General features: G+C 60.4%; 3 protein-coding genes across 14 annotated transcripts; 1 reads left to right on the forward strand and 2 right to left on the reverse strand.

Moving 5' to 3' along the window:
• Positions 1-24: 24 nt before the first annotated feature.
• LOC115342639 (mitochondrial chaperone BCS1) lies at positions 25-5,613 on the reverse strand. Its single transcript, XM_030017213.2, has 8 exons — positions 5,536-5,613; positions 4,238-4,614; positions 3,822-3,961; positions 3,512-3,706; positions 3,054-3,117; positions 2,503-2,672; positions 1,924-2,041; positions 25-738 (listed from the first exon to the last, which is right to left on the reverse strand). Exons 2-8 carry the CDS (start codon positions 4,555-4,557, stop codon positions 486-488), a joined length of 1,260 nt encoding a protein of 419 aa, XP_029873073.1. The 5' UTR covers positions 4,558-4,614; positions 5,536-5,613; the 3' UTR covers positions 25-485.
• Positions 4,013-16,496, forward strand: ZNF142 (zinc finger protein 142). 7 transcript variants are annotated; one of them, XM_041124394.1, is made up of 9 exons: positions 4,013-4,054; positions 6,169-6,496; positions 7,101-7,739; positions 7,979-8,242; positions 8,733-9,545; positions 9,785-9,962; positions 10,653-13,887; positions 15,401-15,506; positions 15,875-16,496. In XM_041124394.1, the coding sequence occupies exons 1-9, from the start codon at positions 4,028-4,030 to the stop codon at positions 16,372-16,374; spliced, it is 6,090 nt and encodes a 2,029-aa protein (XP_040980328.1). In that variant the 5' UTR covers positions 4,013-4,027; the 3' UTR covers positions 16,375-16,496. The 7 variants fall into 7 exon arrangements, with proteins under 7 accessions (XP_040980328.1, XP_029873044.2, XP_029873043.1 ...); XM_030017184.2 differs by having other exon boundaries at positions 7,982-8,242; XM_030017183.2 differs by lacking the exon at positions 4,013-4,054 and adding an exon at positions 5,623-5,696.
• On the reverse strand, positions 16,490-27,773 carry PLCD4 (phospholipase C delta 4). Of its 6 annotated transcripts, none has more exons than XM_041124403.1 (17): positions 27,689-27,748; positions 26,589-26,735; positions 24,131-24,183; positions 23,617-23,775; positions 22,904-23,132; positions 22,534-22,663; positions 21,724-21,955; positions 21,117-21,318; positions 20,639-20,783; positions 20,009-20,161; positions 19,502-19,642; positions 18,988-19,144; positions 18,399-18,515; positions 17,931-18,109; positions 17,630-17,765; positions 17,387-17,536; positions 16,490-17,262 (listed from the first exon to the last, which is right to left on the reverse strand). In XM_041124403.1, exons 3-17 carry the CDS (start codon positions 24,153-24,155, stop codon positions 17,156-17,158), a joined length of 2,262 nt encoding a protein of 753 aa, XP_040980337.1. In that variant the 5' UTR covers positions 24,156-24,183; positions 26,589-26,735; positions 27,689-27,748; the 3' UTR covers positions 16,490-17,155. The 6 variants fall into 6 exon arrangements, with proteins under 6 accessions (XP_040980337.1, XP_040980336.1, XP_040980335.1 ...); XM_041124402.1 differs by lacking the exon at positions 27,689-27,748 and adding an exon at positions 26,928-27,661; XM_041124401.1 differs by lacking the exon at positions 26,589-26,735 and having other exon boundaries at positions 27,689-27,773.
• Between the last annotated feature and the right edge of the window lie 21 nt (positions 27,774-27,794).

The following is a 27,794-nucleotide window of genomic DNA, read 5'->3' on the forward strand; positions in this document are numbered from 1 at the left end:
TGGGGCAACTAACAGGCAAAGGGACCGGAGAGCTAAGAGCCATGTTGTGCACTTCACAGAGGATATTCACAAACCAGTGAAGACTGCTGTCCCTTCAAAGACCAGCAACTTTAGCACTGTAGCACCCCAATGTCCTGCCCCAGGGAAGTGCCCTTCTGGGGCACCCCCAGGCTGCTCCACGAGGAAGAGGATTCACATCCAGGAGCCTCGGCAGTTTACAGCAATCCCAGCATGAAGCATGCACTGGTGAGTGGGGCTGGTGCAGTATCACCCAAGTCTGGGGAGCGGCAAGAGCTGATTTCCTCTCCCTGCTGCAAGGCTGGCAGCTCTGACTCTCCACATGTTTTAATAAAAAGCCAAGGCCTTGGACAGGTAGAGGTGAACAGAGACCTGGCCTGCATGGCTGCACAGCTCCGTGGCATACCCAGGATGGTCAAGTCCTTGCCCCAGTCCTTGCAGTGTGGCAGGGGAAAGCTGGCCCCTAGTCATAGCAGGATGGAGCCTGTGTTTGAAATGGCTCCTTCGGGGTCCGTCTTGTAGAGCATGAAGTGGCCCTGTACCTGGGCAGCGCTGATCTGTTTGGAGACCGCCAGTGCCTGCTCCGCAAACCGCTCGGCTGCAGCCAGGGGCTGCTCGGGGTAGAAGCGCTGGAACATGCAGGCAAGCTGCCAGCGGGAGCAATGGCCTACGTACTGCTTGAGATCCACGCGGCCAGGACGCACCAGGGCTGGGTCCAGCCTGTTGAGAGACACAGGGGTGCCTTGAAAACCTGATCAAAGTGTCTTTGCAGGGTGGGTCCTGCAGGAATCATAGAATCATTTAGGTTGGAAAAGACCTTTAAGATCATCGAGTCCAACCATCAACGACGCCCACTAAACCATGTCCTGAAGTGCCTTGTCTACGCACTTTTTGAATACCTCCAGGGATGGTGACTCAACCAGTTTCCTGGGCAGCCTGTTCCAATATTTGACAACCCTTTCAGTAAAGAAATTTTTCCTAATATCCAATCTAAACCTCTCCTGTCACAACTTGAGGCCATTTCCTCTCCTATCTCCAGCCACCTGACAGAAGAGACTGGCACCCACCTCGCTACGACCTCCTTTCAGGTAGTTGTAGAGAGCGATAAGGTCTCCCCTCAGCCTCCTTTTCTCCAGACTAAACAACCCCAGTTCCCTCAGCCGCTCCTCATAAGACTTGTGCTCGCCCCTCACCAACTTGGTTGCCCTTGTCTGGACACGCTCCAGAAGCTCAGTGTCTTTCCTGTAGTGAGGGTCCCAAAACTGAACACAGTAAAGGTCCCCCCGCTCCATGCTAGCACAGCCAGTGTCCTATCTGTAAGGTGCTCTGCATTGTGAGATGGTAAAGGTGGGGAAGAGGTTTGACCCTGGGGGATTGAGGGGGGAAATCAACCCAAAAGAAGTGAGAGAGCTGGGGAAGGGCTGGCTCCGGAAGAGGACAAGCGTGTCCTGGGAAACAGCTCTGCCCATCTCTGTCCTATGAGCAACCTCTGAAACCTCTAGGCCAGCTCGGTCTGGAGTGAACCAAGCTTGCCACAGGGCAGCGTCTGGCCGGGTGCTGTGAGCCCAGGCTGCATGCTGCCAACCCAACGGGCTGCACACGGGGCTGGTGTTTTACTGGCAGCAGGGCCACAACCCCAAAACCTGCAGATCCCCATGGGCAGGAAGCTGGTACCTCTCCTGAAGGGCACAACCATGGTCTGAACAGCAAGGAAGCATCTGAGGCTCCCCCAAAAGAGACCCTGATTAGCAATCAAGGGATTTGCATCCCAAGGGAGGATTTGGGAAACCTGAATCCCCAGTCTGCACACTGGAGGATGCAAATAGCCCTCCATAAAGCCCATCAAAAGGGAGCAAGGTTTTCCCGTGCTACCCTCCCTGTTCCCTCCCAGACGGCAGCTCTGACCTGTCCACGTAGTTGGTGGTCATGAAGACAATTCGGGCCTCTGTGGAGGCCACACCATCCAGCGCGTTGAGGAGGCCACTGAAGGTCAGGCGCCCCATGCCTTGGTACACAGCTGGGTCTGCAGACAGAGGTGTCTGAGATCATATCCACTGGCCACTAACCCCGTGCAGTCTTGCAGACCACCTCCCTATCACCTGAGGCTTAAGCCAAGCTCCCCACTCTCTCCTTGCCCTGAGGTTGACCCTCTGTCTCTCCCTGGCTGGCAGCACATTTACCTCCCCTGCCCACCTGCACCCCTGGGAACCCAAAAAGAGAATAAGGGAGAAAGCCATCCCCTCCCTCATGCTGAAAATAGCTGGGCAGGAGAAGTGTGTTTGCCTGAGGATAAAGGACCCAAACTTCCCTTTATATAGCCTAGCCACAACTGGGCGAGGTCCAGCTTGGGCCCCGAGGTCCCAGAGAGCTGCCCACTACTGGTCTCTGCTGGTGTGGCAGAGCAGCCCAGAGTCCAAACCTTTCCCCAGCACAGCCAGCAAACCTCCCTCCCACCACTGGCCCAGGAACAGGGGCACTGCTCACTCTCAGCAGCGAGGTCCCGGCTGACGAAGGCAGCATCCACGTCCTCCAGCAGGATGATGCTCTGCTGCGGTGCCACGCTCAGGAGGTGATTGAGCCGGTCATCGGAGAGGCTGCGGTCGCTGAGGCTCAGCAGGCAGATACTGTATTGCAGCTCCCCAGCCAGGGCTGTGCTGGGAAGGACACAAACCACAGGGGTGAATCACAGCGAGAAAGCCCAGAGCAGAGGAAGAACTGGATCTCCATGCCCAGCAACAGGAGAGAGGGCAGAGGCATCCTCCCGCGGTGGAGATCAGATATGGAGGGCGGGTGGGAGCCCCTGCTCAGCCTGCTGGTGCCATGCAGCACTGTGCAAGCAAGGGTGTGAAGGGCTTGTCACCCTGACCTGTCATGGTGCCAGCAACGCAAATGCTTATACCAGGCACCACACAGGAGGCACAGCCCACTCCTGCATTTCAAACCCAAACTCATCCACACCCTCTCAGAAGAGACTGCTATGCCCCAGAGCAGGGGGCTGGCAGGAAAACTGCTGTTAGCCAGCTGGCAATACTCACATGAAGCTGCTTTTCCCACAGCCAGGAGGACCATACAGCAGGTAGCCTCTTCGGTAGGGGATCCCTAAAAGAGAGTGTCCTTTTAGGAATCAGCTAGGTTGCTCTGAGCTCCCTCCCCAGAGCCATGGGGGCTGTGCTGAGCACACACAGAGGATACACCAGAGGAAGGCAAGCAGCAGGGAAAAATCTCTCTGCAGCCATGTCCAGAGAGGACCACAGGCATCCTGCCTCACCCCAATAGCAGCGTCACAGGAGCAATGAACTCCATGGCTTATAGTGGTTTCCAGGATTAGACTGAACCGAGGGGAGTTTGTTCCTTTGCAGACCCAGGCCTGTCCCCAGCACCCAGGCTTGCTCATTTACAGGATATGGCCAACGTGGTGCTCCACAGCCGTGGCTGCAGGGGGGTAAGGAGCCGCGCTGGGCACGGTACAGAGGACGCCACACTGGAGCCTTGCCTCTCTCGCTGTACCACTTGGGGTTGTCAATGAACTCCTTCACGTCCTGGACCAGCCTCTCTGACACACCTTCCTCCAGCACCACGGAGCTGAGAGGCCGCCGCCGGCGGGGAAAGCCGAACTGCCGCCACTCTGCTCCCATTGCTGTGTACATGATTGTCCTTCCCTCCTGCTGCTGCAGTGCCAGCTCCCGGGCTGCAGAGAGAGGCAGAGGGGACAGCTGGCAGGGAAAAGGATCTCCCTTGAAGCTCTGGGCATCTCCTGGGAGCAGGCTGTTCCCAGCAGGACCCCACGCAGCTCCCCTACAGACCTTCCTGGAGGATATTGAAGAAGATCTCCCGGTTGGTGCCCAGCGCAGTGAAGGTGACGGACTCCCAGGGTGTCCCTGTGTGCAGGTCGATCATCTGCTTCTCCCGGTTGCGCTCAATGCGAATCCACTTCCTGCGATACCTGGGGTGGGAAGACAGGGTTGGGAGACAGTGGTCCAGCACCACTCAGCTGCGCCCAGCCCGGTTCATGCATCAAAGAGAACACTCATCTTGGGTAAGGAAATCACCTCACACCGGTGAATACAGACTCCTCTCGCTACTCTCAATCCCCTGCCCTAATCCAGACCCAAGGAGGAGGCAGAATCCTCTCTGTTGTCTCCATGCGCACCTCAGGTTGTAGTTTCCTTGCCAAAACGAGGGTCAGTCCCCAAACTACTTTCCCCCTGCCCTCCCTTACCAGATGAAATGGTTCCCAGGGCTGGGGACAAAGTCGAACTTGGTGCTGACACGCCCACTTTCATGCTGCAGGTACGACGTCTCAACGCTGAGGTGCTGTGTGTGCTTGGCATGGTGGGAGATCCAGTTCAGCAGCCAGTGGTAGCTTTTATCCTTGCTGGGCACCTCCAAGGTGATCATACAATGGCGCCTGAAAGCCACCAGCCCGAACTGGGCCCCTTTCCGGGCTAACGCCAGGGCTGTGCCCACCCCGACGAGGCCGAACCCAGCCCCAAAGTACGGGTTGTCCTTCAGTGCTAAGACAAAGTCAGAAAAGGGCATTGTGGGAGGTTAAGCAGCTCCTTTCCACAGCATCATCTCTGCGCTCTGGAAACAAACCTGCGTGGAAAGAGGAGGACTGAATGGCAGCAGGGAACGCAACAGATCAGCCACAGTTGCCTGGCCTTTATTGTGGCTGGTTCGCAAGGCAAAACGCAGCCTGGCACATTCAGATCCCACACCCGTGCTTATCTTATTAGCGGGGGTTCAGACTGCCGCTGGCCACAGGAACCTTCTCCCTCTCTGCAGCCTCTGGGTGAGACAGGCAGGAGGGGTTCAAGAGATGGAGGCTCTCAAGCAAGCACAGAAGCATCTGTTCCTTCTTCAGCCGTGACAACAAGCCCAGAGTTTTACACAGTTTTATTCTTTAAACAGCTACAAATCACTGAGCCCTGCAACTATTTAAGGTTTATTGTTTGGAAAAGCTGAAGCGTGTCCCCAGGCTGAGCCGAGAGCTGTTTCTTTGCTGCTGGCAACAGGCGCGCGACTGTGGTGGAAGCAGCATCTCCATGTCTGGATTAAGGGCACCAGCCACACACTTAAGGGGCCTGAAGTTTCTCCAGCTCCTTCAGCACAGGTCTGTCAGATATAGGGGATGAGGGGGAGCCTCCCCCAACAGAGAGACAGCCTGACAGACACGCTCTGCTCCCTCAGGGAGGATCCTACCTCCCCCAGAACAGGGTCTGACCCCGCAGCAAGGCTCCTTCCCAGGACAGTGCCTGCCCTGCCCCACAGGAAGGCCTCGGGCCCACGGCAGGGTCCCTGCCCCGCAGTGGGGCCTTTCCCCCCGCAGCCGAGCCTCAGCCCCGCGGCAGGAGCCCACCTTCCCCCGCAGGAGACCCAGCCCCACACCGGCCTTCCCCACGGCAAGGCCCCAGACCCCGTCCGCTCCACGGCGGGGCCGCAGTTCCCCTCATCCCCTCTGGCAGGAGCTCGCCCCCGCCGGTACCGGCCTCGGCCTACGGCCCCGCCGCCCCTCACCTCCGCACAGCGCCGCTCTAGCCCAAGCCGCGCCCCTCTCTATGGCCCCGACCCTCACTTCCGCCCGGCGCCGCTTCCGGCCGGCTGCCGGCTCGCACCATAGAGCGGAGCCGGGGCGGTCGGCGGGGTAGAGCAGAGCGGCCGCGCGAGCCGCACAAAGGGTGACGCTCCCTCCCGCCCGGCGCGCACTACCGAGATGTGCCAGGGCTGGAGGCACCGGGGCCCGGTTTGAATCCCCGGCCCGGGGCGACGGGGACAGGCCGGGGCTGCGGTGCGAGGGGGCTGGGACGGCCGCGGCCGTGTGGGGACTCGCGGTGGGCACCTCCTCGCTGGAGGCTGGGCCCAGGTCTGGGGGTTGGGCTCGGGCTGGGGCCCACCTGGGCCCGGGGAGCAAGCTCTGGCTGTTGGGCGCAGGTAGAGGCCCCCGAGTTTGGGGCGGATACAGGGGTCCTTGCACCCTGTCTCCCCCGTGGCAGTGGGTTTCACCAGCAGCCCGCTTGGGGCACAGCAGAAGGGAGCCAGCTTTGAGATACCCCAGTTCATACCCCTGCCTGGGGATTGGCCCCCCAAAATCCAGTAGGACCCCTGGGCCTCTGGGTTCTTCCTCGTTTAAAGCACTTTCTTCTGTTTCAGTGTAAGAGGCCCTCCTGCCCAGCACCAAGCCAGTGCCCGGTGGCAATGAGCGCAGAAGTGGCTGTGTCTGAGGGTCCCAGCAGGGAGATGGAGGCCCTGTGCTCAGAGCTGCTCCTGCCTACACCAGGAGAGGCAGGAGCTGTGGGAAGCCCCGGTGTGTCCAGCACCAGCCTGGCTGGGATGCCCACGCTGACTGCCAGCCAGGACTTGCTGCTGGCAGAGGCGTCGATGCCTGGGGAAGGGGCTCACTCTGAAGGAAGCAACGTGGAAATATTCATCGAGGCAGTGGCTGGCAATGTGACGCTGAGCAACGCAACCAATGCCACAGGTATGGGGTGCAGGGAGGGCAGAATGGGCCCCATGGTGGTCAACGGAGGGAGAGAGGTCTGGCAAGGACCCCTGTCCCCTCCAGCTGGCACCCTGGGGACACCGCAGTGCCCTTGTGTCTCCGAACTCATATGCATCATGACTCTGGTGTCACCATTTAGTGTGGACCTGGCATGAGCTGGGTGTGTGGATGGGGAGGGGTGGCTGTGGGAGTTGCGTGCCAGGTGAGGGGGTTGCTCCAGGCTGTCAGTAGGGACCAGGTGGAGATCTCCACCCTGGACTGCCGCCTCCAACATGCTTCTCACTTGGGTCCAGTGTGGGCACATCCTGCTAGGAACGGGGCTGAGCCCGTCTCCCATCTCTGCATGCCTCAAAGGTGCTAAGGGACAGAACTGGTCATCGTGGTCACCTGGGTGGTGGTGTTCCCTCTCTTATGGGAGGTGTCCTGGGATACCTCGGGTAGGGGGAGGGCTGCAGTTCTCCAAACTGTAATTTGTGGCAACAGGGGTTTATCCTCCTTGTCCAGAGCTGGAACTGAACTGCCAGTCCCAAGCTCTGGGCCTGGTGAAAGCCCTTTTTAAAGCTCACCCCCCCCCCCCCTGCAGAGGTTCTGGTCAAAGTGGTGGAGCTGTATTTCTGCGAGAGGTGCGGCCAGAGCTTCCCGGAGGCCTCCCTGCTTTCCGAGCACCAGTGCCTGCTGCTGGCCCCCCCGGGGCACCTGGAGCTCCCCGGAACACTGTTGGCTTCTGCCAGTGAGGGCCAGAGCAAGCCGAGGGGTTTGGAGCCACCTGGAGTCAGCATGCAGGAGGGCTCCATTCCCGAGCACCTGCTGTGCCCTGTCTGCCGGGAGGCATTCACACAGCCTGGTGAACTCAAGGACCACTTCAAGACCCACCGTGCCCCACCAGGAGCTCTGCCTTGCCCTGAGAAGGGCTGCTGCTTTACCACGGAGGACCGCAAGCAACTGCGCGGCCACCTGCGCCGCCTGCACGGGGCCTCCCCTGTGTCCTGCACCTACCGTGCCTGTCCGCTGCTCTTCCCCAGCCGCCTAGCCATGGAGCAGCACCACCGCACCCACTTCCCCTTCCACTGCGGCCACTGCGACTTCATCACGGCCAATGCCAAGCTCTTCTGGCAGCACAGGAAGGGCCATGCTGCGGAGCCCCCTGCTGAGGCACCTGTGACAGATGGCCACCCTGGCTCAGCCCCCCATGGCCTCGAGCAGCGCTGTGTCCTGCCATCAGGTACAGACAGTGGGGTCCGGGGCCTGTGGGTGCTGCAGAGGCTGTGCCCATGCATCCCAGTTACAACTGGGAGGAGTGGGGGGTGATGCTGTGCTGCCAGAGGGCTAGGGAGCCCTGCATTCCTTCCTCCTTGCATGGTTTGTGTCCCCCATCTCAGCAAGGAGTTTTTTTGCATGTATGTGGGTGAGGGGGGTCCCTCTTGCCTGGAGCATGATGATCTCTGTCTTTCCCCATTGAAGCAGCAGAAGAAGGGCAGGACAAGGCGGGGAATTGCCACCCTAGCTGGGAAGCCACCACAGCAGAAGCCAGGCCAGCAAAGCCCGCAGGCACTGGGGAGGGCTCCTTGGAGGGACAGAAACCGTCAGCTGGAGAAGAGGACTCGGACAGTGGTGGGGACGAGTCGCCAGAGGAGGATGGCGAGAGCCCCTGTGAAGGCGAGGCTAAAGAGGATGGGAAGGCAGCTCCTCAGAAAGCCAGGGTGCCACGGGCACAGCACTTCAAAGGTAGGATGTGGAGCCCTACCAGGAGCTCCTCAGGCTTTGTATTATGAACAAGCAGCACAGCCTTGAGACTGGCAGGGAAACATGGGCCGGGCTGGTGGGGCCTGGGGGTCCCCTGCCATCCAGCAGCCCCACATCTCCTGCATGTACCAGTGAATTGTTTCCCCAGCCCTCTACCCAAGCAAATGCATCCCTTCTTTTGCCTGCCCACAACCACTGCCAGGCTCAGGCAAAAGTCTGCCGGGCTTTGGGGATCAGGAACACATGAGCAGGCCTGATTCAGGCTGCGCTTTGCCAGTGTTGAGCTGGAAAGAGCTCATCTGAACCATGCTGGTGGCTTGGGGTGGGGACAGTCCCTCTTAAGTAGATGGCCGCTGTGTGACTACGTATGTGTATAAGCCCTCACCCTGGCACAGCTGGATCAGGGAGAGAACATCTGCCTGTGCTCTCCATCTCTTCCCTGCTGATGGCTCCCCATCCTCTGCTTTCACAGGGGATGTCACGGAGGGCTCTGAGTACCTCTACAAAACCCACATGTGCCCCGAATGCAAGCGGTGCTTCAAGAAACGGACGCACCTGGTGGAGCACCTCCACCTGCACTTCCCTGACCCCAGCCTGCAGTGCCCCAACTGCCACAAGTACTTCACCAGCAAAAGCAAGCTGAAAATCCACATGATGCGGGAGACAGGTGAGAAGGCCCATCGCTGCCCGCTCTGCCACTACAGCTCGGTGGAGAAGAATGCCCTCAACCGCCACATGGCCAGCATGCACGAGGACATCTCCAACTTCTACTCCGATGTTTACTCCTGCCCTGTCTGTGAGGAGAAGTTTCGGCTCAGCCAGGCCCTCAAAGAGCACTTGAAGACTCACAAAGCCGAGCCCAAGAAGCTGAGCTGCTTCCAGGGGGGCTGCAACTACTGCGCGGAGGACCGGAAGGAGTTTGTCCGTCACCTCAAGGATGCTCATGGCATCAAGGCGGTGGAGTGCAAGTACCATGCCTGCTCGCTGCTCTTTGGCACAGCCGAGGCCATGGAGGCTCACCGAAAAACCCACTATGCCTTCCACTGCCAGCAGTGCGACTTCATCTGCTCCAACAAGCACGTTTTCCGCAAGCACAAGAAGCAGGGGCATCCAGGCAGCGAGCAGCTCCAGTGTAGTTTCTGCCCTTACGCCACTTTCAACCCCGTGGAGTTTCATGACCACGTGGGCAAGATGCATGCCAATGAGAAGATCCACAAGTGCACTGAGTGCACCTTCGCCACCGCGCACAAGAGGGTCCTCATCCGTCACATGTTGCTGCACACTGGTGGGTGTCCGCTGTGGGGGTCCCGAGAGCTGAGCTGGGATGGGCAGGGAGGGCTGGGTCAGGGCTCCTGGATCCCATCACCGGCTCTGCCACTCTGGCGTCACTTGGCTGAAGTTGTGGCCTGCCCCCATCCCTCCTGTTACCCCCAGCTCCTGCTGAGCTGGTTTCTCTACAGGGGGAGGCAGACCACGTTGCTTTATCTGGTTGTCATGCTGAGGGCGTTCCTGTGTTGTGTGTAGGAGAGAAGCCTCACAAGTGTGAGCTCTGCGACTTCACGTGCCGGGATGTGAGCTACCTGTCGAAGCACATGCTGACCCACTCCAACGACAAGAACTTCATGTGCACTGAGTGTGGGTACATCACCAAGTGGAAGCACTACCTGAACGTCCACATGCGCAAGCACACTGGAGATCTCCGGTATGACCCCTGGCTCCACTGGCCTGGCAGCATAATTGGTGCTCCCCAAATCCTGCTCCAGGGGTTTGCTGCTCCAGACTGCATTGTGTTCCTGACTCTCTCATGCCTGGGGGATGGCTACAGCCTGCTCTGTCTGGCATGTAAGAAATGCAGTCTTTGAGCTTGCAGGTTGTTGCCAGCATGGTGCTGTGGAGGCAAACCTACTTTTGGTGTCTCCATGCCACCAAGGAGGTCTATTACCACATCAGTGCAGCTCTGAGCTTGGGTTCGCGGGCTCTGCTGATGTCCATGGGCCAAGGCCAGCTTGGACATGTACAGGACTCTGCCAGAACATGTTTTTCACCTCTGTGTTATCACCACCTTTGGGTTCAGTCTGCCTCCAGGGATGCTGGAGGTGCTGCTGGTGTGTCATGTGTGTGGGGAGGGTGACACAGTCACTCTATGGAATACTCAGGAAATCTATCTCCTGTCCCCAGGCTGGGGGTGTAAAGCACCAGCAGTGCCAAGGGCTGCAGCAGGGAGGAATTGCCTGTGGTAAGAGCTGCCTGGACGGCAAAGGTCAGATCTGGCAAACCAAACAGTACCCCTTCCCCTTGTGTCCAGGACAGGGAAGCAGAGCTCAACGTGCCTGACAGGGCTCAGTCTGCCCCGGTTTTTCATGCTGCCTGACTGATTCTGCTTTCCCCACAGGTACCAATGCAACCAGTGCTCATACCGATGCCACCGCGCTGACCAGCTGAGCAGCCATAAGCTGCGGCACCAGGGCAAAAGTCTGATTTGCGAGGTGTGCGGCTTCGCCTGCAAGCGCAAGTACGAGCTGCAGAAGCACATGCAGGCAAAGCACTCGCAGAACTACCAGGTGCCCATCTTCCAGTGCCAGTACTGCACCTACCAGACCAAGTACAAGCAGGCGCTGCTGAACCACGAGAACTGCAAGCACACCAAGCAGAAGGAGTTTCGCTGCGCCCTCTGTTCCTACTGCACCTTCAGCAACACCAGTCTCTTCTTCCACAAGCGCAAGATTCACGGCTACGTCCCTGGTGACAAGGACTGGCTGGAAAACTATGCCAGCAAGGAGCTGGAGATCAGCTCGTCCGAGGCGCTCTTTGGCTATGAGCTTGGCGCAGCCCTGCGTGTGGATGTCAGCTCCCCCCTCGCCAGCAAGGAACAGTGGGCAAAGGCGAAGCCATCCCGGCTGGAGTCCCAGGAAGAAGAGGGCTACCAGCAAACATTTGTGGTGCCCCTCCTTGGGCAGGATGCCGCTCCACCGGAGAGTGGCAGCGAGGTGGAGAGAGGTGTGGGTGAGGGGGCGCAGAGCTGTCCCACTGCTGGCGATGCCCTGGGAGATGACTGCGTGCGAGGAGATGCTGCTGAAGGCTCAACTGGGCTCACTGCTTCTGGGGATGTGGCAGAGAGCTGCACCTTGCACTTGGAGGCACTGAACGTCTCGTCTGACCCCCTCCTGGAGCATTTGACTGGAGAAGCCTGTGCAGCACAGTCAGAGAGCGTGGAAATGTTGACCTGCAAGGAGCCTCCTGCAGCCTATGAGATGCTGGGCTCCCGGGATGACCTTGGCTTGGAGGACAATGACAATACACTCGAAGACATCCCAGACTTTGAGGAAGAGGAGGGAGATGCACAGGAGGATGAGGCGGTGAGGCTGGAGGGCAGTGTAGCGGCAGGAGACAGCCAGGGAAAAGATGGCCTAAGACAGGCCACAGGCCACCTTGAGGGGTCATGCTCGGACCACCAGAAGCTGGTGGCAGACACCGAGATGAGAGAGACCAGCCAAGCCGAGCTGCCGGAGGCCTGGCTCAATGTGCTGAAGACAGCTGAGCAGAGCCACCCACCTGTCCCAGAGGACGTGGCTACCCCTGGTGACGATGCCAGAGGCAGCTCGGAGTCAGTACTGAAGGCTCTGCGGAAGCAGGACAAGGAGCAGGCAGAGACGCTGGTGCTGGAGGGCAGGGTGCAGATGCTTGTGGTGCAGTCAGAGAGCCAGATCTTTAAGTGCGAGAGGTGCTCGTATATCACGCGGAAGGAGAAGTCCATGTCCTTGCACTCTAAAGCCAGCTGCCAGAGCCGCCGGGCCCCGCTCGTGTGCCGTGAGTGCGGTGCCAGCTTTAAGCAGCAAAGGGGGCTCAACACCCACCTTCTCAAGAAGTGCCCAGTCCTCCTGAAGAAGAACAAGATCCTCAAACCAGCTGGTCAGGAGCCACCTGGGTTGTGCCAACCGGCTGACCACCCTGGTGATAATGGTACAGAAATGGCAGAGAGCGAGAAGAGAGGCTCAGAGGAGTTTGGGCATGCTGAGACCCCTTGGGAAGCTGAACTGTTGCCCGATAAAACGCAAGTAGCAGGCAGTCCTTTGGCTGGGCAACGGGTATCGGGCTGTCCTGCCCCTGAGAAATCCCTGCCGGGTGACAGCACAGAGGTGGCAGAAGAGCCTCCCCAGCAACGTGATGGGGCTGAGCCAGGTGGAGGCACTTGTTCCCCCCAGCCAGGGAAACCCTCAGAGAAATACCGTCTGGAGGGAGGAAAGCTGCACTGCAACGCGTGCTCCTTCGTGTGTTCCCGTATCTCCACCATCACCTCCCATGTGGAGGATGGGTGCCGGCGCCTGGAGCAGTTCTGGTGCTCCCTGTGTCCAGAGGCCTTCCGCTCCAGGCGGGCCCTCAAGAGCCACTGTGCCGAGAAGCACATTGTGCATCCCAAGGAGGATGGACCCCAAAGCACCAAGCTCCCTGAGGGGGACCCAGCCAGCATTGAGATGGGCCAGCCCAGTGAGCTTCCGCTGGATGTGGCCCCCCCAAAAGCCATCCTGCCCAAGAGGAGGCGTTTCTCCTGCCCCACCTGCCCCTTCACCTGCCACCAGGAACGGGCCATGAAGACGCACAAGAAGAGGGGCTGCGTGGCGCTGGGCGAGTTTCGCTGCGCCTCCTGCCCCTTCACCTCCAAGGCGGCCAAAGCCCTGCGGCTGCACCGCAAGCTGCACCGCAAACACTACAGCAAGCGGCCGCAGCTGCAGTGCCGCCAGTGCGAGTTCACCTGCAAGCAGGCCCGCTGCCTGCGGCAGCACGTCCGCATCAAGCACGAGGGCGTGAAGCCGCACAAGTGCCGCTACTGTGAGTTCAGCACCACACGGCGCTACCGCCTGGAGGCCCACCAGTCCCTGCACACTGGTGTGGGGCGCATCGCCTGCGGCATCTGCAGCCAGACCTTTGGCACCAACTCCAAGCTGCGCATCCACCGCCTGCGGGTGCACGAGAAGACGCCCACCCACTTCTGCCCGCTCTGTGACTACAGCAGCTACCTGCAGAACGACATCACCCGCCACGTTAACAGCTGCCACCGCGGCGAGCTCAACTTTGGCTGCTCCCGCTGTGAGGCTCGCTTCAGCTCCGAGACGGCCCTCAAGCAGCACGTCCTCCGTCGGCACGAGGAGAAGGTGTCCTACGGCTGCCCACGATGTGGCTTTGTGTGCCACAGCGAGGCCACGCTCAAGTGCCACGTGCAGAAGCAGCACCCACACCTGGAGTGCAGCACCTGCAAGGAGACTTTTGCCACCCGGGAGGCTCTGGATGAGCACAAGACGCAGCATTTCAGCCACCGCTGTGAGCTGTGCAGCTTTGCAGCCAAGGAGCGGCAGCAGCTGGTGCGGCATTACGTGGAGAGCCACGAGCCGGCCGCCCCCCAGGACAAACCCCTGCGGTGTCCCTTCTGCGACTTTGCCTGCCGCCACCAGCTCGTCTTCGACCAGCACATGAAGGGCCACGGGGGCACCCGCGTGTACAAGTGCTCAGACTGCGAGTACACCACCAAGAACAGGCAGAAGATCACGTGGCACATCCGCATCCACACTGGTGAGAAGCCCTACAAGTGCCACCTCTGTAAATACGCCTGCGCTGACCCCTCGCGTCTCAAGGTGAGAGCCCTGCTTGCAGATATATCCTACTGCATCTACACAGGTTGGGGGGGATCTAGACACGGGAATTTGGGGGAGAAGAAACTACCAAGGGGAGGTTTTGTCCTTTGTCCTCTCCTGTGGCTCATACAGGAATAGGAGGCGAGCAGATAAAAATTCATGTGAGTACAGTATGTCTCTTCCCTGCTCCCTGCTGTTGCAGATTAAGGGGAAAGGGGATTTGTAGCAAAGCAAGAAGGTGGGTGTCATGGTTTAACCCCAGCTGGCAGCTAAGCACCACCCAGCCGCTCACTCACTCCCCTCCCGGTGGGATGGGGGAGAGAATAGGAAGGGTAAAAGTGAGAAAACTCATGGGTTAAGATAAAGACAGTTTAATAGGTAAAGCAGAAGCCACGCACGTAAGCAAAGCAAAACAAGGAATTCATTCACTACTTCCCATTGGCAGGCAGGTGTTCAGCCATCTCCAGGAAATCAGGGCTCCATCACGTGTAACTGTTACTTGGGAAGACAAATGCCGTAACTCTGAACGTCCCTCCCTTTCTTCTTCCCCCAGCTTTATATGCTGAGCATGACATCTTATGGTATGGAATATCCCTTTGTTCAGTTGGGGTCAGCTGTCCCAGCTCTGTCCTCTTCCAACTGCTTGTGCACCCCCAGCCTGCTCTCTGGTGGGGTGGTATGAGAAGCAGAAAGGGCCTTGACTCTGTGTAGGCACTGCTCAGCAGTAACGAAAACATCTCTGTATTATCAAGGCTGTTTCCAGCACAAATCCAAAACATAGCCCCATACCAGCTACTATGAAGAAAATTAACTCTATCCCAGCCAAAACCAGTACAGTGGGCAGCTGTCTGCATTTGCTCCTCTTCCCGCTAACATCTCTGGCGTCCTCTGGGTGCAGCCTTGCACCGTTCAAAGCCAAGTTTGGCTGCCTGCTGGCTTGCAGTGTGCTCTGTGGCACCAGTTAGACACAGTGCAGGGAAAGCTCAGCTTCCCTGCAAGCAGAGCCAGACCCTGCCCTCGTTTCTGTAGGTGATTAGCATCCTCATGCATGGTAAAGGGCCTTTCCTAGAACAGGAGGGCCAGGCGTGGGGTAATGGAGGAGAAAATGGTCTGGTTTGCTAAAAGAAATATTGACTTTTTTAATGGCCAGGCTGAGGTGGAGCCATCTGGGACTGCCTGGGCAAGGCTGTGCGACGTGCTCAGCTCAGGGCTAGCTCTGTTGGGCTTGGTTTTAACCTGGACTTTGCCCTAAATACCTAACCGGGGAGAAAAGCCTGTGCCCCTCCGCAGGCTGGGACAGAGCAAGCTCAGCAGTATGGTGGTCTCATCCTGACCCTGCTGCGGATCCCCCCTGCCCATAGTCTGCCAGGCAAGCAGGCAGCCCTCCTTGCCCCACGCAGTTTGAGATGCCAGAGCTGTCCATGAGCCCCTCGCTGGCATCCCAGAGCCCTGCACATTCCCAGGGCAGGGTACATAGCCTCATCCTGATCCTGCCTTCTTGCCCTGTGCCCAGTACCACATGCGGATCCACAAGGAGGAGCGGAAATACCTCTGCCCCGACTGCGGCTACAAGTGCAAGTGGGTGAACCAGCTCAAGTACCACATGACGAAGCACACGGGTGAGCGCTGCCCACTGGGAATGGGCCGTGGGCTACCAGAGATGGTTGGGGCTGCAAGGACCTCAGCTCCGTGCTACCAGTGGCCCAGCTGGAGGTGGGGGAGGACCCCCAGCTGTCGGGGTCAGCACATTCTCATGTGCTGGTGGGTTGGGGACAGTCCCCCAGGGTGGGAGGGAAGGTGGGGTGGTACGGACCCCAGGTGCCATGTGGTGCCTTGGAAATGGGGGGTCTTAGGGTGCCTGCTGACTTGATGGGATGTAGGGCGGGAGTCCCTGGGGACTGCTGCTCTGTTACAGGGATGGCAAGACCTGCGGGATGGAGGGCACTGTCCCCCCATCCTGGTGCCATTCCCTTTCCTGTTGTCACAGGTCTGAAGCCATACCGTTGCGATGAGTGCGAGTACCGCACCAACCGGGCAGATGCCCTGCGGGTGCACAAGGAGACACGGCACCGAGAGGCCCGCTCCTTCATCTGCGAGCAGTGCGGCAAGGCCTTCAAGACCCGCTTCCTCCTCAAGACCCACCTGAAGAAGCACAGCGAGGAGAAGCCGTACGTCTGCAACGCCTGCGGGCGGGCTTTCCGCTGGGCAGCTGGCCTGCGCCACCATTACCTGACCCACACCAATGAGCACCCCTTCTTCTGCCGCTACTGCCCCTACAAGGCCAAGCAGAAGTTCCAGGTCATCAAACACATCCAGCGGCATCACCCCGAGCGTGGGGCCGGTGACCCCAGCCAAGGGGTGGGCAAGGACCCCAGCACGCCCACCGTCCACCTCCATGCTGTGCAGAGGGAGAGCCGGGCCAAGGGACCCCCCGGGATGGAGCAGGAAGGAGGGTGCCCTGCAGAGAAGGACAGTGCTTTGCAGTGAGGCCGAATCCTGACTGCTTTAAGGCCTTGGTGGTGCAGGCCTGCTGCGGAGATGTATGTGTGTGTATAGGCATATATGTATATGGGTTGTAAAATATGCGGCTGTATAAAAGGAATCTCTCAGCTCCTTTTAATACTGTTTCTTGGGGCTGTTTGTAGCCCTGTGTGAGCAGTGGGCCAGGTGCCCACAGGGAAAGAGGGCAAGGACAAGCCCAGCTCCCAGTCTCTCCCCAGCACCATTGCACCCAGACCCAAGCCTGCCCGTCACCAAACAATTTATTAGGTTGCTTACAGAGAAGGGACATGGCGAGGGTTTGTAGGGGCCAGGGGCTGTGATGGGGCTCTATAGGGTCAGGGGGCAGTGAGGACTGACTCCTCTCCCAGCTCTGCCCAGCCCTGGGGTTTGCTCGGCTCCAGCCGTGCTCCCCTGGCTGCAGGGGACCAGCCTGTGTGGCAGAGCCAGGGGGGTGCACACCATCTGTCCTCCTCCCCGCAGCCAAGCTGTGCCCGTGGGCCAGGGCAGAATGCACATGGGGGGTGCAGGGGGTGCACCAGCACAGACCCCAAGCTCAGGCGTGGGAGGCAGCATCCTGAACCTGAGAAGGGGAGGTCAGTGCCTTTTCCCAGCCCTTGGAGGCCACTGCAAAGGGGGGCACAGCAGTGACGATGACACAGGGACGACACAAACGGCTCAACGAGAGGGCAATGTGGTTGGCTCCGTGGCCCCAGCCGCTCGAGGCTGGCTGTATGGCTTCCATCCAGGTCCTACTCGCCCCACAAGCTCAGTCCTGCTCAGGGCCAGGCGGCTCAGTGATGCGGATGTGGACAAAGAGAGAAGAGGGCGGGATGGTGGTGCCGTCCTTGGAGAGAAGATGGATGTGGCGGTAGCCTGCAGGGGGGACAGCAAGGTTCTGGCTGACTGCTGCCCACCACCCCGCTCTCTAGCACCCAGCTGAGCCCCAGACACCCTTGCCGGAGCTGCCCCAGGGCCCCACCAGGCAACAGCCACTCACCAGGTTTGATGTTGGTAAAAGCTAGGGTGAACTGGCCCACGAAGTCATTCCTGGACGTCTTGTCGTAATCCTCCACCACAAAGCGGACGAGGGCCAGCTCAGGCACGTGGAGCTGGAACTGGAGTGTCTCGTCCCAGCGGGGGTTAAACCCTGGGAAGGGAGAGTGGGTGCTGGGAGGGTGAGGGAGGGCAGGGATGGGCCACCTGGGCGCAGCTGGGTCCCTGGTACCACCGTGGCACTCACCATTGTTCTCAATGTACTTGGTCTCCTGGCGCGCCTGGTCTGCAGGGACCCCATGGATCTCCACACGCACCAGCGGGTCAATGACGGCTCCGTCCTTAGTGTTGGCCACTTTGGGCAGCTGCTGCCCGCTGATCACCTGCAGGAAGGGGCAGGGACCCCGTGAGCCAGAGAGTAGCTGAACTGATCTGCTGGGAGGCTGCTCAGCTCCAGCACGCTGCCCAACAGTGTCCCCACCCATCTGGGACTGACAGAGCCCCAGGACACTGTCACGGCTCCCCAGGGTCTCTCCTTGGTCCTATACCTGGATCGTCAGGGTGATGGGGCCAGGGCCCTCCCAGCTGCCAGGGTCACTGGGGTTGAAGAGAGTCTCCTCATCCCTCATGAAGGGTGGTTTGAGCACATAGCCGCAGCGGCCGTTCTGGCTGAAGAGCCCGTCACACAGGTCCATCTCCATGCCAGCCGTCTGGAAGTTCAGAGCCACTGGGGGAAGGTGGCAGGGAAAGGGTTCAGGGCAGCTTGGAGACACCATGCCCTGCTTGGAGCTGAGAACCAGCCTGTCCCCATGGCCAGAGAGATGCGGGACTGCACAGGTGGACAAGGCACTGATGCCTGGGTATACCCAGGCTCCCCAGGGCAGAGCAAGAGCCTGCAGCCAGATCTGGCTCCAGCTGGGGTTGTAGCTGGCACCAACACGAGCGTTGATGGTGCCATTTGGCACGGGACCCAGGGCATCTCCCCAGGCCACAGCCCTGACACCCCCAAGCCGTACCGATCTGGCACCCCACGTTCCACATCTCCTGGGGACTGTAGTTGGAGGAGTCAGTCCGCATCCCGCTGGGGTAGATGCGTGTCAGCTGCCAGGCATTGTGGCGAACAAACTCATTCCCTAGGGATGGAGCATGAGGGCCACTTGTGGGGTCATTCCCTGGCCTGCACAGCCACCCACAACATGTAGTGCATCTCCATCCATCCATGCAAACATCCATCCATCCAAACATTCATCCTTTCACCCATCCATCCACCCAGTCACCTACTCATCCATCCACCCATCCATCCAAGCATCCCTCCACCCATCCCTCCATCCACCCATCCATCCAAACATCCACCCACCCACCTACCCACCAATTCTCATCCCTCTCCCCTCCCAGGAACCCAGGCATCCTGCCTTGCTTTCTAAACCAATAACCCTGACTCACCCACCAGATCTAAAACGCAGGGTACAGCCCTGCTGGACCCCCCTTTCCCCTGGACAGGGAGGGAACCCCGGTGTCTGGAGGCTCTAGCCCTACACCTGAGGAAGCCACCTGCCCCCTCCACCCTGGCCCAGTCCCCTGGTGCCACTGTCCCCTCCGTCTCACCCGTGTCCCGGATGAGCTTCCTGGCCTTGGCCTCAGCAAAAGAAGAGATCTCGGAGGGCCGGGAATGGCTGCGGGCCTCCTGGAAGCCCCGGAAGGACACGCTCTTGCAGTAGATGATGCAGTCAGACAATGCCTGCGCCAGGTTCTCCTTGTCCTTCTGCAAGGCAGAGCCGTGTTGGGTCCCTCCTGATGGGAGCACCATCCCCCAGGATAGGGGCTGTGGAGTCCAGGGCACCCAAAGGCAGCTGGGGTGTGCTGGGGGTGGAAGCACCCCCACCACAGGCAGCCTTCCTGCCAGGAACGGAGCAAGCAGGGGACCCCCAACATGGTGCTACCACAGGGACACTGGGCAAAGAGGGGTCTGGCCTGGCCAGGGGCAGAAAGGGCTGCCCCCCCTGCCTGGTGATGTCTCTGCAGTCTCTGCCTCTCCTCTCGGCACTAGGATGTCACCATGGCCCATAGCTGTGTCTGGGGGCTCAGCACTCCTGGCTGGTCCCCAGCCCAGGCCACCCACCTTCACCCTCCGCCTCTCCTCCTCTGCCTCTGCCCCGTTGTCATCATCGGACACATCGGGCGCCTCATCCCCCGGCCCATCCAGCATGTCCTCCAGCCGCCCGATCTTCTTCCCCTTCAGTAGGATCTTGTGCTTCAGCTCCTGTGGGGTTGGGGATGGAGAGGTAGGCACCTTGGGGTACCCATCTTCTCCATGGGACTTCTTGTTCCCCAGGCCCTGCATTGCTGGGGGCCAGCACCACCAGCTCCTTTCAGCACCCAGGAGGGGACAGGATAGGAAGGCTCTGCTCTGCTGTCCGGCTCTGCAGGGCATGGGGAGACAACCTTGGGGATAGCTTTGGGAGCCCTGTGAACATGAAGAGACAGTATCCCCAGGGTCCCCAAGTGCTCCAGCGGGGCAGGATGATGCTGGGACAGGGCTGGCCTTCCCTCTGGACAGCAGAGCCACCTCCTCACCCCACTCCCAGGCAGCACAGCGATGCCCAGCATGGCCGCACTCTGTCCCTACCTCCGGGGACGGGAGCTGGGTGGGGACGCGCCCATCGGTGGTGGCGGTGAGGAGCTGTTCCCCCAGGATGTCCTTGAGCTGCTGGGCCAGGACCTCCTGCTGCTCCATGCTGCAATGGTTCTCCAGGGACAGGATTACCGGGTAGTCTGAGGTCTGGGGAGCAACGTGCACAGCTGGAGATCAGCCTCGGTGGAGTTGGGGAGCTCTCACAAGGGCTTTGCCCAGGCGTGATCAGTGCCAGGATGGAGCGCCTTGTGTGTCCTTGTATCCCCCTGAGACCTTCATACCCCTCCAATCCCCCAGCATCCCTCATATCCCATCTCACCCCCGCATCCCCCACGCCCCATCTCACCCCTGTACCACCAGAAGACCATGTCTGCATGAGCCCCCATCCCCTGATGTGGCACAGTGCAGGGCTGTGGGTCAGACCCCCCAGTGCTGTCCCCCAGGAAGGGACACAGCCACCTTCCTCGCCCACGGCGGGGTCGGTCCTGCTGCAGCACCAGGTGTGTGAGCCCCAGCATCGCTCCCCCTCCAGAGATCCATCACTGCCCCCAGATTGCAGCCACATCCCCCACCACCTGCTGAGGGCCACCCATGACACCCAGCACCCGGGGAAGGGTGCCCTACCTTGAAGGCGTACTTCCCCAGGGTGCTCACCACCTCCCGGAAGGGGATTTTGGAAGTGAAGGTGTGGCCGTGGTACACCATGGGCTCCCCGTTCGGCCCGTCCCAGCAATCCACCTCCAGGCACCGGCAGCCCCGTTTCAGAGCCCTGTGGGTGTGTGGTCACCCCTGGAACCCCATACCCAGCCAGGGCACCAGCCCCCTGCCCTCCCCCCTGGCTGTGGGTGTCACCCCTGCAGGGACCAGGGGACAACTGCCAACGGTGGAGATGCTGCTGCATGCAGGGCAGGAAGAGCTGGGCTCAGCATCCCCAGAGTGGACCCCCTTGCTGAGCACCACATGGCACGGCCACAGGGGTGCTGGACGAGGAGGGGGCAAAGGAGCTTCTCCTCTTGGTGGGTTTGCCCCATGGAGCTGCCTGGGGCACGGCACTGGGGCAGGAGGGTGCTGGGGGGCAGCCAGGAGGCAGCAGCCCCTTTACCTGATGTAGCCCTCGATGCTGCTCTGGCCCCGGATCTGGTCCTCTATCAAGTAGGTGTTGTGGGAGGAGGAGATGAAGTAGTGGCAGAGCGGCTGGCTCATGTCCTGCCACAGCGCCCGGTGCCGGGGGTTGAAGATGGAGCCCTCCGGGGAGCAGAGGTACATGAGGAACCCGTCGGCACTCAGTGCATGGCGAGCCCGGGCTGCAGGCAGAGGGGGAGGCTCAGCAACAGCCAGGGACCCAGAGGGGACAGGATTGGGACAAACGGGGCTGCTGGCAGCTTCTAGCATCCCCAGCCTGGTGGGCACGGCTGCTGCCAGAGGCTGGAGCACAGGGATAGATGCCCTGGGGCAGAAGCCATGGGAAGGTGGGCAGCAGACCCCAAAGCCAGAGCTTGCACCCCATGGCTGGTCAACCTTCTACACCAAAATGGTCCAGGAGTGGACCAAAAAAAGGGAACTCCACCAGATCACACCATGGTGAACCTTCCTCCTGTGTCCACCTGCAGCAAGATGGGGCTGAGGATGCCCCTGTTGTTGGGTTGTGAGTCTCAGCACCCTCCTTCCCCACCGTGCAGAGCACAGCCGATACCCGGGCTGGCTCTCACCTGTCTCTGATGGTTCGTACTTGTCGATGAGCTCCATGGCCAGCTCCTCTGTGCCCTCGTCCTCCAGCTGCTCTTGCCGCAGGAAATCCACCAGCTCCAGCAGTGTCAGCTTCTTCCCATCCTCGGAGAAGTCCTGGAAGAGGCTCAGCACCTCCTCACGCTGTGTAAGGGTCTTGTAGAAGAGCACAAACTCCTCCCCTTCCAGCGTCCCTGACTCTGACTTGTCAGCAGCCTGCAAGGGAGCTCACTCAGCACCTAGCTGGGGCAAAACAGGGTGTCCTGGCCACCCCATAGGGCTGTGGGGGGATTCACCCACCCCCAACAGAGGGCACAGAGACTCCACGCCAGTGGCAGTGGTAGGCATCGATCAATGCGTGAATGGATGGATGGATTGGCAGATCTCTGGTTGGGTGGACTGATAGATGGATGGGTCCATGGATGGAGAGATGGACAAACAGGTGGAGGGATGGATGGATGGATGGATGGATGGTTACATGGATGGATGTATGGACAGCTCGCTGGCTGATTGGGTTGATGGATAAATAAACAGATGGCTGGTTAGCTGGGTGGACAGATAAGCAGCTGGATGGACAAATGAAGGGGAGGGAGGAACAGCTAGCTGCCTTGGCTGGTTGGGTTGGCAGATAAATGAACAAATGGATGTTTGTCTGAGTAAACAGGTAGTTGGGTGAACAAATAAATGGATAGATGGAAGGATGGATAGATGGATGGATGGATGGATGGATGGACAGAAGAGGTGTTGTGCAGCTTGGTCCAGCCCCTCCCCAGCCCCTCATGTGCAGTGCCTACCTGGAAGAGCCGCAGGGCATGATCCTCATTCATGTCGACGTTCATCATCTTGAGGAGACGCTGCACCTCCTTGAAGTTCATGCGCCCATCCTTATTCTTGTCGGCTTTCTGGAACCAGTCACGAATCCACGTGCGAGAAACCAGGGCAGATGTTAAGGGAAAGGACCTTGGCTAAGAGAGATGGAGCTGGGGAGCATCAGATGGCCTCTTTTCCTTTTTCTGTGGGCTCTCCCTGCCCTGGTGCAGATGGTGAGACCCAGAAGAGCTAAGCACACTCTGGGGCAAGGCTGGAGATGCAGGGCCTGGGGGATGGCCAGACATGGGGAAGGACTGAGTGTGGAGGGCAGAGTGGTACCCGCAGGAAGGATATTGGTCTATCTTCTCCCTTTGGTCCATGCTGGTGGCCACTTCAATGAGCTGGCGCAGGCCCTGGACCCAGCACTGCGCCTCCTCTGCCGAGCCGGCAATGAGGTCCAGGTTGCCCCGGCGGCCATAGAAGACAATGGTGAAGCAGCGCTCGGGGGGAAACTCGTCAGCCAGGCTCTGCAGCACCTCCGACTGGTGCCCTTCCCGCACCGTCTCCACATCGCTGATGGAGACTGGGGCAGAGGGAGGGGAGGCCTGTCTGTGGGGGACAAGGACCGCAGGGCAGGGGGCACTGCCCACATACAACTGTCCTTCCAGCCATCCCTTCTTCCACTCATCCATCCATTCATCCATCCATCCATCCACTGAGCTACTCATCCATCCATCTACCCATTGAGCTATCCATCCATCCATCCATCGAGCTACTCATCCATCTGCACCTCTGTTTGTCTGCCTACTCCTCTGCCGGCATGCCAGAGCTTCCACTTGTATCAGCCGCAATTTCTACTCAGCCTTTGTGACCTATGGGTCCTGCTGGGGGCCGGATGCTTCATGGAAGGGTGTGGTTGAGAAGAGCCCAGACATGCACACAGAGTCTCTTGAATGCCCCAGCACCCTTTGCAAGTACAGCTCCAAGAATCTCCATACATTCACATCCCTGTTCACTCTGAACCCTACCGATGGTCCCATGGCCAACATACAGCAGCCGGTACTCACAAGCAGACTCAGTTTTGCCTGTCCTCTTGGACTGGTACCAGATGGTCATGCAGTCATCCTGCAGCTTGAAGTAACGCTGCTTCTTCCAGCTCTTGGACTTGACTTTGCGCATCAGCGTCCCTTGCTGCATCTGCTCCAGCGTGTCTGTGAGCTGGATGCCTGTGGGCAGTGTGGGCTGCATCACTAAGGGCAGGGGTATCCGGGCACTGTGCCCTGGTACCTTGCTCCCTCTCACTTCTGGGACCCCCCTGTAGTCCTTTGATTTGGGATGGAGGCGGGACAGACACCAAACAGACTCCCTTTGCCACAAGAGGGGCAGAAGGTAATTCCCCATCCACCCTTCCCACCCGCCCTTGGCACTGCCAAGCCCAAATCCCAAAAGCCGTGATGGGCTAGGGATGCTCCAGAGTGCGGCAAGGTGAGCTCAACCCCCAGGCCAGATTTGCCCCTGCGTAAATCTGGATGGCCCAGTGCCGTGCCCTGCCCTGCACCTCCCGCCTGCCTGGGCACTCACGGGCGTTGCACAGCAGCGATGCCATGGCTCTGCCTCCTCCACACTGGCAGCCACTGGGGAGGGAAGAGAGAGGGTGGCTGGGGGGAGCGGGGCCGGATCCCCCCACTGCACCCGGGTCCCACCGGGTGGGCTCCGGCCGTACCCACACATGTGTGAGGTGCATGTGCCCCTGCCCGTGTGTGAGCGCACCTGTGCCTGTCTCCTGCCCGTTCATTGCTTTCCTTAAGTGTCAAATTCACACCACCATGCTCAATAAATGTTTATTTGCATTACCCAGAAGCCAGAGCTCGAAAGGTGTTGGAGGAAAACAGAAAAACTTGTGAGCACAGCCGCCCCGCATCCCAGTGGGTACCGGAGCCCTGCTGCTCCCAGGTCACAGCTCCCAGGGAAGAAGTAGCCCCGGGAGCTGGGAAAAACTGCCCTGGGGGTGCCCAAGAAGAGCCCCCACCGCCTGGGAAAAGGCCCCCAACCAGCAAATTTGGAAGTAAGGGAGAGGAAAGGCTGTGAGAGCAAGGACGGGGGTGCAGAGCAATGACCCTCAGCTCCCCCACCCCCTTCTCCCCAGGGAACGTCAGCACCCCGGGACCGCAAGCACACTGGCAGCCGAACAGGGAGCGCGCTGCGACAAGTGGGACTATAAATACAACTGGTCTGACAATAAGGCTTTGATTAGGCTGTTAAGAATTTAATTAGACAAATCGCTGGATGTGCCTGTCACCCGGGTGCTGGAACTGGGCCCTCGAGGAGTGGATGCCGCAGCTGGTGAGCTGGGATTTGGGTGCAGGAGGGGACCCGGGGGTCCCTGGGAGTGGAGGGCTCTGTGCCACGGTGCAGGGGTGGCAGCCGTGCCCCAGGCCCCTGACTCAGCACAGGCACCGGCAGCGCAGGGCTGGGAATAGCCGGTGCCGTCAGTGTGCAGGCAGCTGCCAAGCCCGGCTGCCAGACCCTTGCAGGCTTTGGGACCAGACGGCAGCCGTCCCCTGCTCGGTGTGGGGACAGGCAGGTCAGATACCCAGCACATCGCTCGCTGGGGCTGTTGCCCCACTCCTGGGGGACATGCCAGGTGTGGGGCTGGCAGTGGCCGTTCAGCTGTCCCCAGGGCAAGTGGGGACTGCCTTTCCATGCTCTTGGGGACCTCATGTTGCTGGAGACACGGAACGGCTGGGGTGCCATCCCAGCTGCCTCCCAGCAGTGCCCAGTGCCACGCATTCCCAGCACCGGCCCTTCTTGCAGGGCTCAGACCACAAGGACTCGCTGCAGTGCCTGCACCCTCCCACATCCGATGTGCCGGGGGGTGGGGACTGACCCACTGGCCCAGGGCTCAGGGCACCCACACCCACAAACGGAGGGTGGTGGCACCACACTCCTCTCGGGCCCTGCAGAGTGGGTGCCCTGATGCCTGCTGGCTTGCACAGCCCCAGGAGTGCCTTGCACCCTCCCTCAGCATGCTCGCATCCCCCCTGCACCCCATGGCCTGCAGGGAACCAGTGGGGGGACAACCCCGGTCACCCATCTACCTGGACCCTCCTGCCTCCTGGCAACACCCCGGCACAGCCGCTTTGCAGGGTCACAGCTCCAGGTGCCCACCTGCCCCATGCCCCCTGTGCTGCAGCAGGTGAGGGGATGGAAATGGGGATGTTTTGGGGAAGCCAACGCCGAGGGAGAGGCACTGAGGCTGGAGGAGCAGAGAGAGATGCTGGCCTGGGACAGGGATGGGCTTGGTGCCACCATTGGGTCTGTCCTCTCTGCACCCTGCCACGCATGTGTGCAAGGAGGCAGCGTGCAAGGGAGCTGCTTGCAGCCCCCAGGCCCATAACTGCGTTGAGATTTTGGAGCTAAACTGATCTCCCCCAGTGCCAGCCCTTACAGACTCCCAGCATGGCCCAAGCATGCCCCAGCCGTGGAGCTGTGCCTTCCCTGCACATGCAGCAAATAAGAGATGATCCCTTCCAGTGCAAGGAGGATCCTGTGAGCGTGGACACAAGGACACATCTGTTCAGCTCTCCCTGGCGCATGAGTGATGCCCCGAGCCCAGCGCAGCCTGGCTTCACACAGCCCCCTTCCCGCCTGTCTGAATTACAGTGTCGAGGGGAGCAGGACAGGAGCCAGGGGCTAGAGAAACCCAACCCTAGGGCTTCCTGCAGGGCAGCTGCCTCCTGCCAGGGACAGCCGGAGCTCCTCCCAGCACACCCTGAGCCACCACAGCCTCTCTCCTGGAAGTGACAGTCCCCAAACAGAGCTGGAGGGCCAGCGGGTGTGAGCGCTCCCCAACCGCTTCAGTGCAGAGTCCTTGGGCAGAATTAAATGCCACCATGGGGGTTCCTGTGCCAGAGCAGGGAGGGATGCCCCCCGCCTCCCTGGGCACCCCCTTACTTTCTTGCACCCCGGTGTGCACACAGACTGCCCGTGTCCCGGGGCTCTGCTCAGCCCCACTGCCCCACACAGCCTTCCCACCCACCCCAGGACACGCTGCAGCCCCCAGAGATGGAGCCTGACCCACGCAGGGGGGACCAGCCAGCAGCTGACGGGGTCAGAGGGGCTCGGGGGGTGGGGGGGGTCGGACAAGGGGCTCCGGGATGGAGCAGCACAACCCGGGAGTGCGGAGCTCGGGGAACAAGTGACACCTTAAAGCAGAGGAAAGAAAACCGCCGCCACCTCTCCCCCCACCCCACGCCACGCCACGCCACGCGTGCAGCCGCTTCTGGGGCAGCGCTGCCCGACCCCGGGGGTCCCAAACCGCCCCACCGCCCCTCTCCCGCCGCCTCCCCCGGGGAGGAGCTGGCGCCCAGCCCTGTACCCGCTCGCCGGCGCCGTGCCGTGCCGTGCCGTTCCGCTCCGCCGGTGCTCCACCGCCTGCGGCCGCACGGGGCCGGGGCTACCCCGGCTGCCCGCCCCTCGGCAGCGGCGGGGCGGGGAGCCCGCCCCCGGCCCCCCGCCCCCGCGGGACGCCCCCGGCCCCCGCACGCCCCACAGCCGCCGCCTCTCAAGGTCGCCTCGGATTAAGGTCACGCCGCTCCCGCTGGGGCAGGGCGGGGAAGGCGGGGGGAAGGCAGTGACGGGACCGGCAGGGCTGGGAGCACCCTACAGTACCCCCCGCTTGGGGCTGAGACCCCCATTCCCACCCTCCGGCACAGCCTGTCCTTCCTCAGAGCCGTTGGCACCCAGCACGGCCCGACATCCCCAACTACAGGGCATAGAGGGGTCCCCACTGTGTTCCTGTCCCCTTCCCAGGACACGGTGGTCCCCAGGGCCAGGACCCTCCGGTTGGGAGAGATGCAGGACCCAAAGAGCAGGGCATGGTTTGAGTATCCCGGGGCAAAACCTCCATGGGAATCCAAGTTGGGGCAACCCTGAGGGCAGGGACCAAAGTTCAGGTGGCCAATGCTCTAATACACCTGGACCCTGGGCAAGCATGGCAGCACTTCCAAACATCTTGCAGGAAGGCAGCGAGCGCTCTCCCCGGTGGGCTCCATCTGGAGCCCACTGGAGAGAGCGCTCGCTGCCTTCCTGCAAAGCAAGATGGAGCAGCACCTCCTCCCCAAAACCCCTCCACATTACCTGCTCCAGGAGAGATTGGGTGCCACAGGGACACGGCCAGCTCCCACTGAGAAAAGCCACGTACTCTTCCCAGCTCACATCCCCAAGCTGGCACAGCCCCCCGCTT

This window comes from Aquila chrysaetos, chromosome 6 (genome assembly GCF_900496995.4).
Source record: "Aquila chrysaetos chrysaetos chromosome 6, bAquChr1.4, whole genome shotgun sequence".
NCBI lineage: Eukaryota > Metazoa > Chordata > Aves > Accipitriformes > Accipitridae > Aquila > Aquila chrysaetos.